This window comes from Budorcas taxicolor, chromosome 7, assembly GCF_023091745.1.
Source record: "Budorcas taxicolor isolate Tak-1 chromosome 7, Takin1.1, whole genome shotgun sequence".
NCBI classification, from domain to species: Eukaryota; Metazoa; Chordata; class Mammalia; order Artiodactyla; family Bovidae; genus Budorcas; species Budorcas taxicolor.
This window is the reverse complement of record NC_068916.1, coordinates 86,270,087-86,282,963: the sequence shown is the minus strand read 5'-3', so window position 1 is coordinate 86,282,963 and position 12,877 is coordinate 86,270,087. Positions and strand designations below refer to the sequence as shown.

At 41.5% G+C, this 12,877-nt stretch overlaps 1 protein-coding gene across 1 annotated transcript in view; it reads right to left on the bottom strand.

Moving 5' to 3' along the window:
• The window catches only part of RASA1 (RAS p21 protein activator 1), a 101,074-nt gene extending 89,231 nt beyond the window's left edge, over positions 1 to 11,843 (bottom strand). Inside the window, exon 1 of the mRNA XM_052644433.1 lies at positions 11,314 to 11,843. Within this exon, the coding sequence (XP_052500393.1) occupies positions 11,314 to 11,843 (530 nt within the window). The remainder of the gene's footprint in view (positions 1 to 11,313) is intronic.
• Between the last annotated feature and the right edge of the window lie 1,034 nt (positions 11,844 to 12,877).

Genomic DNA, 12,877 nt, shown 5'->3' with positions numbered 1-12,877 from the left:
ATTGTACACTTAACAGACATGACAGTACACTGCAACTATAATTTTAACATGAATATATTGAAATTAATAGAATGTTAAAATTCACATGATTTGCTTTATTTGCTTTATTCACTTTGTTGTGGTGGTCTGGAATGGAACTCAGAGTATCATATCTCCAAGCTATACCTGTACTTATTCCCTTTCACATATATGTTACATATTTATATAAAAATTTAATAGGAACTACCTTTGGCAATAAAAATAAAGTGAAATTTTTCTTTGTATCTTCCAATAGTCCCCATTTTCTACAGTAAGTATATATTAATCATAGTAAGGGGACAAGGGCTTTCCTGGTGGATCAGACGGTAGGGAACCTGTCTGCAATACAGGAGACCCATGTTCAATCCTTGGGTCGGGAAGATCCCCTGGAGAAGGAAATGGCAACCCACTCCAGTATTCTTGCCTGGAGAATCCCATGGACAGAGGAATCTGGCAGACTATTGTCCATGGGTTGCAAAGATTGCACATAATTGAGTGACTAACAACAGCAACAACAACAAAAAGGGGGACAAAGTGATTTTAAGAAACGACATGGAAAACACAATGTCCAAAATACAATAAAAAATCACCCATCACAGTAAGAACAACAAAAATCACTACTTGAATGAAAAACAGACAATCAACAGAGCCCATACTGATGTGAATTAGATGTTAGAATTATCCGACAAAGATTGTAAAGCAGCTATCATAAAAATTTTCCATCAATTACAAATTCTCTTAGACAAAATTCAAGCCAAGAAATAGAAATGATTTTAAAAATTGAACCAAATGGCAATTACAGAATTGAAAACTACAATAAGAAAGAAAATTAAAAACTCTTTAGATGCACTCAACAGTGGGAATTACAGGACAGATCAACAGAATTTACCCAATCTGAATGACAGGAAAAAGAAAAAAAAAAGAAATATCATTGAAAACAACGTCTCATAGATGGATAGGACAATAATGAAAAGACCTACATCCATTCATTAGCGTCCTATGAAGAGAAGAGAAAGAGTAGAGAGAAGAATATTCAACAATGGCTGAAAACTTCCAAATCTGGAGAAAGGTGTAAATCTATGTGTTAAACTGAGCAAACCACAGACAGGTAAACCCACAGATATTACAACTTGACACACGTATCTGAAAACAAAGGAAACTCTTGAAAGCAACTACATAGAAAGGATGTAGGGCACACAGACTCAAATGATCGTTTTCTCATCTGAAACCACACAGGGCAAAGAAAGTAACAAAAAAATTTTCAAGCACTGAAAAAAGAACTCTCAACCATGAATTTTGTATCTGACAAAATTATCTTTCAGGAATTAAGGGAAAACAAAGACATAGCAGGCAAACGAAAAACTAAAAGAATCTGTCATTTGCAGACATATTCTTCAAGAGTGGCTAAAAAAGTTCTTCAATTGATAAAACAAGACTCTTGGCACATGAAGAAAGAAGAAAGGACAATGGGAAAGGCAAAAATATGGGTAAATAGACTCAACAGACTACCATTCTTCTCAAGAGGTTTTAAAATCATAATAAATGTGTGAAATAAAAACTATACAGGCATAAAATACTGGAGTTCATAAAAAACTGGAAATCAAAGTTAAAAGATATTATCAACAAAGTAAAAAAGCAAACTCTCAGAACAAAATAAAATATTTGCAAACCAGTTATCCAAAAAGGGACTGATAATCAGAGTATATAAAGAATTCCCAAAACTCAACCGAAAAAACCTGATTAAAAAATGGGCAAAGGACTTGGATATTTCTCCAAAGAAAATATACAAATGGACAGTAAGCACACGAAAAGATGCTCCATATCACTATTCAGTAGAAAAATGCAAATCAAAACACAATGAGAAACCATTCACACCAATCAGAATAGCTATTATCCAAAAAGAAAAATAAAAAACAGAAAATAGAAGTGATGGCGAGAATATGGCTCAATTAGAACCCTCAGGGATGGCTACCATTAAAAACGGCCTAGCTACTACTGAAAGTGAAAGTTGCTCAGTCATGTCCACCTCTTTGTGACTCCATGAACTATACAGTCCATGGAATTCTCCAGAATACTGGAGTGGGTAGCCATTCCCTTTCTCCAGGGGAGCTCCCCAACCCAGGAATTGAACTGGGGTCTCCGGCATCGCAGGCGGATTCTTTACCAACTGAGCTATCAGGGATGGTATAACGCCTCAAAACACAACATATAAAGATACAGAATATGCAAGGCCAAAAAGGTTAAGAGGGAAAGCCACAGCATTAAATGCTTACTTTGGGAAACAGGAAAAGTCTCAAATCAGTAATCTTAAATTCCTCCTCAAGAAACTTAAAAAAAAAAAAAACCCAAAGCACATATTGCCAAAATAAAATAAACATAACTTATATAACCATTTTAAAGTGAATTCATAATTTTAAATCTCCAAAAGAAATAATAAATCCCAGGCTGAAATGTTTTCACTGAAAATTCTACCAAATATTAATACCAATTCATCAAAAACTCTTCCAAAGAGCAGAAGAGGGAACATGTCCTTACCCCATTCTATGAGGCTGCTGCTGCTGCTGTCACTTCAGTCATGTCCGACTCTGTGCGACCCCATAGACGGCAGCCCACCAGGCTCCCCCATCCCCTGGATTCCCCAGGAAAGAACACTGGAGTGGGTTGCCATTTCCTTCTCCAATGCATGAAAGTGAAAAGTGAAAGTGAAGTCACTCAGTCATGTCCGACTCTTAGCGACCCCATGGACTGCAGCCTACCAGGCTTCTCCGTCCATGGGATTTTCCAGGCAAGAGTACTGGAGTCGGGTGCCATTGCCTTCTCCTTCTATGAGGCTAGTATTACTCAAATAATGAAGCAAGACAAAGATATCACAAGAAAACTAGAGAAGAATTTCTCTCATTAAGACAAAAATTCTCAACATACCAACAACCTGAGTTCAGCAATGCTTAGCATACACCATACTATAATGAGATTTATTCCAGGCATGCAAGGCTGGTTCAATATTAAAAAAAAAAATCAGTATAATCCACCACATCAACATGCTAAAGAAAAAAATCATATGATCACATAAATTGACTCAAAAAAGAATTTGAAAATATCTAACACCCTCTCATGGTTAAAAACTCAGAGTAAACTAGGAAGAGAGGCAATCTCAGTTCAGTTCAGTCGCTCAGTCATGTCCGACTCTTTGCAACCCCATGAATCGCAGCACGCCAGGCTTCCCTGTCCATCACCAACTCCTGGAGCTGACTCAGACTCACGTCCATCGAGTCAGTGATGCCATCCAGCCATCTCATCCTCGGTCGTCCCCTTCTCCTCCTGCCCCCAATCCCTCCCAGCATCAGAGTCTTTTCCAATGAGTCAACTCTTCGCATGAAGTGGCCAAAGTACTGGAGTTTCAGCTTTAGCATCATTCCTTCCAAAGAAATCCCAGCGCCGATCTCCTTCAGAATGGATCTACCTCAACTTAATTATGAGTATCTATACACTCTTCTCAAAAAAGCCTACTATATTTAACATCATAGTTGATGGTAAAAAACATTTAAATGCTTTCCACCTGAGACAAAGGACAAAGCAAGGATGTCTGCTCTTACCACTCTCATTCAACAGTACAGAATTCCCAGTCACTGTATATGACAAGAAATAACATAAAAATCAGAAAAAAAAACCTCCCTATTTGCAGTTGACATGATTTTCTATGTAGAAAATCCTATGGAATCTGTAAAAAGTCTCTTAGAACTAAAAGGTAAGTTTAGCAAGGTCAAAGGTGCAAGACCAACATACATAAATCAATCTACATTTCTATATGCTAGCAATAAACATGTAGAAACTTAACACAGTAGTATTAACAGAATTGCTTCAAAGAAAACAAAAAAATTTAGTACAAATTTAACAGGTATAATATAGGATTGCATGCATACTAAGTTGCTTCAGTCATGTTCTACTATGTACAAACCTATGGACTGTAGCCTGCCAAGCTTCTCTGTCCATGGGACTCTCCAGGCAAGAGTACTGGAGTGGGATGTCAAGCCCTCCTCCAGGGGATCTTCCTGAACCAGGGATCAAACCCAGGTCTCTTACATCTCCTGCACTGACAGGTGGGTTCTTTACCACTAGTTACACCTGAGAAGCCTATTAATACAGGACTGGTATACTATTAATTACAAAATGCTGATTAAAGAAAAAAGAACTACATAAATGGAGACATACCATGTCAATACAGTAAAGATGTCAACTCTTCCAAAACTGATCTAAAGGTTTAATGCAATTTCTATGAAATTTTCAACAAAGTTTTTGTAGACATGAACAAGCCTGTTGTAAAATTTTTATGTAAAGACACAAGTCTTAGAATAGCTAAAACCAAACTGAAAGGTAAGAGGAATCACTTTACCCAATATTAAGGCCAATCATCAAAAAAGTAGGAGAGTTCCAGAAAAACATCTACTTCTGCTTTATTGACTATGCCAAAGCCTTTGACTGTGTGGATCACAACAAACTACGGAAAAGTTCTTAAAGAGATGGGAATACCAGACCACCTTACCTGCCCTTTGAGAAATCTGTATGCAGGTCAAGAAGCAACAGTTAGAACAGAACATGGAACAATGGACTGGTTCCAAATTGGGAAAGGAGTAGGTCAAGGCTGTATATTGTCACCCTGCTTATTTAACTTATATGCAGAGTACATCATGAGAAACGCTGGGCTGGAAGAAGCACAAGCTGAAATCAAGATTGCCAGGAGAAATATCAATAACCTCAGATATGCAGATGACACCACCCTTATGGCAGAAAGTGAAGAGGATCTAAAGAACCTCTTGATGAAAGTGAAAGAGTGAAAATGCTGGCTTAAAACTCAACATTCAAAAAATTAAGATTATGGCATCTGGTCCCATCACTTCATGGCAAAGAGATGGGGAAACAACGGAAACTGTAACAGAATTTATTTTCTTGGGCTCCAAAATCACTGCAGATAGTGACTGCAGCCATGAAATTAAAAGATGCTTGCTCCTAATCTTCAGAAAGAAGAATGGAACTAGAGGAATCAAGCTGCCTGACTTCAGACTATACTACAAAGCCACAGTCATCAAGACAGTATGGTACTGGCACAAAGACAGAAATATAGATCAATGGAACAAAATTAAAAGCCCAGAGGTAAATCCATGCACCTATGGACACCTTATCTTTGACAAAGGAGGCAAGAATATACAATGGAGAAAAGACAATCTCTTTAAAAACTGGTGTTGGGAAAACTGGTCAACCACTTATAAAAGAATGAAACTAGAACACTTTCTAATGCCGTACACAAAAATAAACTCAAAATGGATTAAAGATTTAAAGTAAGACCAGAAACTATAAAACTCCTAGTGGAAAACATAAGCAGAACACTCTCTGACATAAATCACAGCAGGATCCTCTATGACCCACCTCCTAGAGTAATGGAAATAAAAAGCAAAAATAAACAGTTGGGACCTAATTAAACTTAAAAGCTTTTGCACAACAAAGGAAAACTATAAGCAAGGTGAAAAGACAGCCTTCAGAATGGGAGACAACAATAGCAAATGAAGCAACTCAAAAATATATGAGCAGCTCATGCAGCTCAACACTAGAAAAATAAATGAGCCTATCAAAAAGTGGGCCAAAGAACTAAACAGACATTTCTCCAAAGACAACACACAGATGGCTAACAAACACATGAAAAGATTCTCAACATCACTCATTATCAAAGAAATGCAAATCAAAACCACAATGAGGTACCATCTCACACCAGTCAGAATGGCTGCTATCAAAAAGTCTACAAACAATAAATGCTGGAAAGGGTGTGGAGAAAAGGGAACCCTCTTACACTGTTGGGAATGCAAACTAGTACAGCCACTACGGAGAACATTGTGGAGATTCCTTAAACTGGAAATAGAACTGCCTTATGACCCAGCAATCCCACTGCTGGACATACACACTGAGGAAACCAGAATTGAAAGATACATGTGTACCCCAATGTTCACTGCAGCACTGTGTACCATAGCTAGGACATGGAAGCAACCTATATGTCCATCAAAGATGAATGGATAAGAAAGCTGTGGTACATATACACAATGGAATATTACTCAGCTATCAAAATGAATGCATTTGAATCAATTCTAATGAGATGGATGAAACTGGAGCCTATTATACAGAGTGAAGTAAGTCAGAAAGACAAACACCAATACAGTATATTAACACATACATATATATATGGAATTTACAAAGAAGGTAACAATGACCCTATATGTGAGACAGCAAAAGAGACACAGATGTAAAGAACAGACTTTTGGACTCTGTGGGAGAAGGCAAGGGTGAGATGATTTGAGAGAATAGCATTGAAACATGTATATTACCATATGGGAAATAGATAACCAGTCCAAGTTCAAAGCATGAAACAGGGCACTCAAAGCCAGTGTACTGGGACAACCCTGAGTGATGGGATGGGGACGGATGTCGGAGGGGGGTTCAGGATGGGGGACACATGTACACCCATGGCTGATTCATGTCAATGTATGGCAAAAACCACTACAATATTGTAAAGCAATTAGCCTCCAATTAAAATAAACAAATTTTTAAAAAAAGTTTGCTCCTTGAAAGAAAAGCTATGACAAAACGAAACAGCATATTAAAAAGCAGAAACATAACTTTGCCCACAAAGGTCTGTCTAGCCAAGGCTATGGTTTTCCCAGTAGTCACGTACAGATGTGAGATATGGACCATAAAGAAAGCTGAGCGCCAAAAACCTGATGCTTTTGATCCATGTTGTTGAAGAAGATTCTTGAAAGTCCCTTGGACTGCAAGGAGATCCAACCAGTCCATCCTAAAGGAAATCAGTTCTGAATATTCATTGGAAGGACTGATGCTGAAGCTGAAACTCCAACACTCTGGCCACCTGATTCGAAGAACTGACTCACTGAAAAAAACCCTGATGCTGGGAAAGATTGAAGGTAGGAGGAGAAAGGGACGACAGAGGATGAGATGATTGGATGGCATCACCAACTCGGACATGAGTTTCAGCAAGCTCTGGGAGCTGGTGATGGAGAGGGAAGTCTCGTATACTGCAGTCCATGAGGTTGGTCGCAAAGAGGCCGACATGACTGAGTGACTGAACTGAGGACACACACTTTACTCAAGGTCAAAAAATTATCTTCATTAATTTGTAATTCTTTTTTACCTGACAGAATCATTAGGCAAAGGTTATAGAAATCAGTTACCTCTTGTTCAGAATAAATTAAGCAGCACTGAAAACACACCTGCTATTTTTCCTCTAAACCTTACTGATTCTAATTATATAGATCTTATTATTTTAACCCCCATGACCATGTGCTCATACTTTACTCATGATATTTATCTTCAGCTATTGAAGTTACTTAATTTTCTGAAAGTGAAAGTTGCTCAATAGTGTCTGACCCTTTGCGACCCCATGGCATATACAGTCCATGGAATTCTCCAGGCCAGAACGCTGGAATGGGTAGCCTTTCCCTTCTCCAGTGGCTCTTCCCAACCCAGGAATCCAACCAAGGTCTCCTGCATTGCAGGCAAATTCTTTACCAACTGAGCTAAGAGGGAAGCCCATTTAACTTTCTCCTAGATCGAAAACTCTCTTGGAAGAGAGACTCATGAAGAAAAGGAGTATCTTACTCATTGCTGTCTCTCTTAAATTAAGCCCCTACTACACTGCTCTGCTACTCAGACAAATATCTGGTCATGTTCAGGTTCTGTGGTCACTATGTCCACACCTAATCTCTGCAATTCTCACTCCCGCTTTTATTAAGAAATTATGACTCACCCAGAGTTATAACGCAATGACGAAGTTAATGAACACTACATGTCTTAGTACTAACATTTAACAATGATTTGACTTAAGAATGATTTATATTTTTATACAAACAGTATGATGATTTTTAAGGAAACGAAAGGTATTATTTACATTCCATATTTCTTTTTTCTTCCACCTTCAGGCTTGAGAAAACTTGCATCTTAGGTCCAGGGTAAGATCTAGTTAGCCAGACACCACACAAATAATATCAAAGGTGAAGCAGGCCTGGTGGACACCACAGTTAACTGTAGAGCTCAGAACTTAAGTTGGGCAATCATTACTCAGCTATAGAAAACTATTCTCAAGCACTAACAGCAACCAGGTAAAGCCAAGTCTCAAGTGATGCTAGAAATCAAGACTTCTTAAACATGAAGTTTTGCTGTTTTTAAAAGTGGCAACTAATCCACTCAATGCTCCAAATACACTAAGAGCAAGCAATGTGTATCTCTCAACTGGATTCAGCCCAAGAAGCTCCTGCTACTGCAGGCTCATAGTTTAAAATCTCTGTACATAACAGAAGGTGGACTAGAGGAACTATACTACTTTACTGTCACCCCTCACCTCTGAGGAAGAAAGTAAGAGAAGAGGAGGACCATGGAAAAAAGCTCCATTATAGTAAACGAAGTATCAGTGAAAAACTCCTTTAACTTTTCTCTCTTGGGAAAAAAAAAATTATTAGCTGTTTTAGATACAGGACATTTTATACATAAAAAATGTATGCAGAAAATATTATTCTTTTAAAAAATTTTTCCTAAATTTTGCAAAAAAAAAAAAGTATTTAAATAAATGTAATAGTTATAATTATACAAACTTAAACTTCTGGCCTTAACCAAATGAATGAAAATGCTCAGTGATAAACATGAGGCTAATGATTCACCATGCACACAGAGAAACAAGATACAAAATAATAGTGTTATTATATTTGCACTAGTGTATCTACATATTGTCACTTGATTCGTGACCAACAGCACCGAACAACCTGGACACACTGTTGAAACTCTGAGACTCGGGAGCCCTAGTCTATCTAACAAACCACTGCGAACTCGAACCTCTTTAATACCATGTAATCAATAACTAAAGTGACCAGTCACTGGTAATCATAAATTAATTTAGCCAAAAAAAATTATTCAACACTTTAATGAAAGGTTTGACATTATTTAACTAAGTCTCTAAGGCTTTTCCCTTTATTTAAAATTAGGAATTTAGAGAAAATATTTGAATTCCATCTCTAAACCTGCTTCACCTGCTGAAAGCCTTTATAAAGTTAAAATAAAAATTTTGATATAATTAATCATGGTAGACAGGCCCGTGGAATTCAAAACATTCTCTCAAATAGCTATTAGCATGGGAGTTCCTATAGAATTGACAAGCAATTTAATGATAAAATTATGTACTATTTGAGCCAATTTACTGAACACTTACTATGTATCAGTTACTGTGCTGAATACATTCAGGGATTTCTCATTAACCTTAAAAAGTATCATATGAGGGAGATAGCATTATTACCCCATTTTACAGATGGGGAACCTGACCTTTGCAAGATCACACAGCTAGTAAGTAGCAGAGTCAGGATTCCAACCCAAATCTTGTCTAACTTCAGATTTTGCACCTTAACCCCTACACTGCATTGCCTCCAGTAAGTCTGGGTTGATATCTAAGATAAAGAGAGGGAAATTTGTACTTCTCGTTGGCAACTTTTAAAAACTATAGTGAAATGGAGGATACTTTTTAGAACATGAACAATTCTCATATACAGAGTTACACAAATAATATTTTTATTCTCAAACACAAATGATGAAAATCTTACAATGGATTTCTCACAAGAATAATTTTTCTTAGGTTCTCATTTATATTCATTAAAAATTTAACTGGAACACTGTTTTCTGTTCACTTCTACGGTGAACCTAAAACTGCTCTAACAAATAAATTCTATTTTTAAAAAAACTTAGAACTGCAACACACTAAATATGCCTTATTCAATTTAGTGAAGAACTAGCATAAGACTATATTCTTTCATTATGAAAAGCTGAACTTTATCATAACCACAGGGCCCTTAATACTTAAGTAGTTTTGAAAAAAGGCCTGAAGATGTGTAAACAGAGCTGTAAATTTTGAATTTTTAATACTTTCAGAACACCTTCAGAGAAGTCTGCAATATGTAGATAAGAAATGATAAGCAGAAATTAAATTAGACAAAAAATTGAACTCATGATGAACAATATAAAAGGAATAAAACTCCCCTGTCCCATGGCTGACGTAAGATTAACTTTACTTTTCCATCAAAAGATGTATGTAGCCTTAAGTCAAAAACGCCCTAATTTGTTAAGTCCTTTCTAAATCTTCTGAAGAAGCTTATCCAAAAAAAGAAAAGAAAAAAAAAAACACAGACACAAAAAACACCTTCAACTGTCTAGAGTGATTGTCAACACAGGAATCAAATCTTTCTTCCTCTGATACCTCACCAAGGTTGTCAAAATTCTAAAGACAGATATGAGGGATCTATAAAACAAGTTTTGCCTACTGCCCATCAACATGTTCCTCTCAAGATCCAAACCTAAGTTCACTTATGAAGAGAACAAGGGAGAAAGTACTATATATATATGTAAGTCATTGTCCTGTATATTCTGCAGAAGATTGTCAAAATTAATTTTCAAACAGAATACTGTATTTGCCACCAACAAAAGGTGTTGAGGGAAGCACAATATTAATTCTAGTTCGTTTCAATACTGTACTTACACAGTTTCAACTTACAGAAGAATTATACTAGCATATTAGTAAACGGGAATTCTATTGCACATGTTCAATATTGTTGGAGTACAGGCCCTTAACCACACCAGTAATTAACAGAACTTTCCTTTCTCGCTGACCCACGTTCTCAAAAGCAATCCAAAGACTTTTCTGCATCGCAATGCTTTGAACAGCCAGAAGCCGGGAATTGCAGGGCAACAAAAACAAAGCAATCAGACCAAGGCATGTTTCACACAATACTACCACGATATTCACTCAAATATTCAAAGCTTCTCACTAATCGTCTAGCTTCAACAGGGAATGCAACCAGGTTAATACAGACTACGACTGCCTCGGTAGCTGCAAGCTCAGCTGAATCCCAGGACGCCACCTCAATCTGCAAGGGACAGAACCATATCCGGTTCTCCCTGGATACACATTTTCCCATGCTTCCCATCTTGAAAACTTTACATCTTCCCAGAGGAGCAATAAATATACCAAGACGCCAGGGAGTGTGCCTGTAGGGAGGATGAGTGATCAAATTAAATCCGTACGCACGGAACCTTGAGCTTCAGAACTTTTTCTGAACGAGTCACAGCTGAAAGCACGAATCACAGCTGAAAGCACGAGTCACAGCTGAAAGCACTACGAGTCACAGCTGAAAAGAACTAGACCTGTTTTTCCTATTTCTTTCCAAGGAGTCAGCTTCCCCCAAAACGCCGGTCTTGACTTACTGGTTAGTCGGAGGAGCGGTCAGCGGGATGGCCACCTCTTCCTCCTCGTATTCTGGTCCATCCAGAGAGTCACCTTCGTCCACTGTTCCCAGGCCAGCGCCCAAAGGGGGCAACTGAGGAGGAGGCGGCGGCAGAGGAGGGAATCCGCCGCCGGCCCCGAAGGTCTCAGTGGGCAACGAAGTGGTCCCTTTGGCTTCAGCCATCTCCCCGCTGGGTCCGGCGGCGGCGGCGGCGACACCAGCCACGCCGGCGGCAGCGCCTCCGGCTGACAGTCCGGCTCCCCCCGGGGCCCCCGCCACAGACCCAGGTCCCAGGAAGCCTGACCCCAGAGCGGCTCCGCCACCCAGAGTCGCGGCCACGCCGGTCTCCGCCAGCCCAGGAAAGGGGGCGGCGGCGGCCACCGGCAGGGCCGCGGGGATCTTCACCCGACACACCGCCGGGTAGGCACCCGAGGCCGCGGCCGCGCCGCCTCCCGCTGCCGCGGCGGTGACCGGGCCGCCCTCCTCACCGCCGGCCTCGGCCGCCATCATGTTGAAGCCCGCTTTACGCGGCCCTACCCTGCCCGCCCGGGAGCCCCCAGGGGCCACCAGGCCCGGGCTCCGAGCCGCCCCACCCAGGCGCGTCCCCTCTTCAGCTCCCCGGGCGGAGGAAACAACAACAAAAGGAGAGAGCCCGCTGCCGCCGCGCCCCCTCTCCGGGCCACAGCCCAGGCTCGGGAGCTCCCCGGGTTACGGGAAGAGAAGTGGGCAAAAAACCCCAACGCCTGCACAAACGCCGCCCAAACCTTCACCTTCCACACCCACACTCGCGCGCGCGCACACACTCACACACACACACATGCACAGAAGCGAAAAACTTCCTGGCTGCACTAAAGAGGAAGGGAAGCGAGGTGGGGGGGAAAGCGGCTTGAGGCGGCTGCAGCTCCCTCAGCCGCCGCCGCCGCCACCGCTTCTTCACCACCCCAGTTCCGGCCACCCCCACCGCAACCACCGCCGGTGCCGCTGCAGGAGCTGGGGCCACTGCGGCCGCCTCATCCTCCACCGGGCTGAGGCGGGAGGGGTGGGGAGAAAAAGAGGAAGGGGGGCGGGGTAGCGGGGAAATCAACCTAAAGGCTCCCAACCTGGAGCGCTAAGTGACATCGACGAGAGAAAGGAAGGCGGGGCGCGGGAGGAGGGGCGGAGGGAAGGAAGGGCGGGGAGGGAGGGGCGAGAGGGCAGCTTCTGCGCAGGCGCACTCCCCGCGCGGAGGCGGTGGGTTGGGGTGGGGGTGTGGCGTGCTGGGCCTGGAGGAGGGAAAGGAAGACTCTGGAGGGAAGGAAGCGGCGGGGACGCGCGGTGTGCGGCAGCGCTCACTGTCCCGAGCCGAGGGGAGCGCGTGGAGGCGCGGCCAAGCTAGCAGTCCCGAGCCAGTGGGGAAGCGCGTGGCGGCGCGGCCGCCTCGCCGGTCGGTGTGGCCGGTGGCGCGCGCCGGCCTGACTGGGCTTTGTCTGAGAGGCGGGTTAGGCGGCGGAGGGGAGGAGTGGGTCCCCGGCACGCGGCCGCTCGGCGCGGTAAAAACCTGTGAG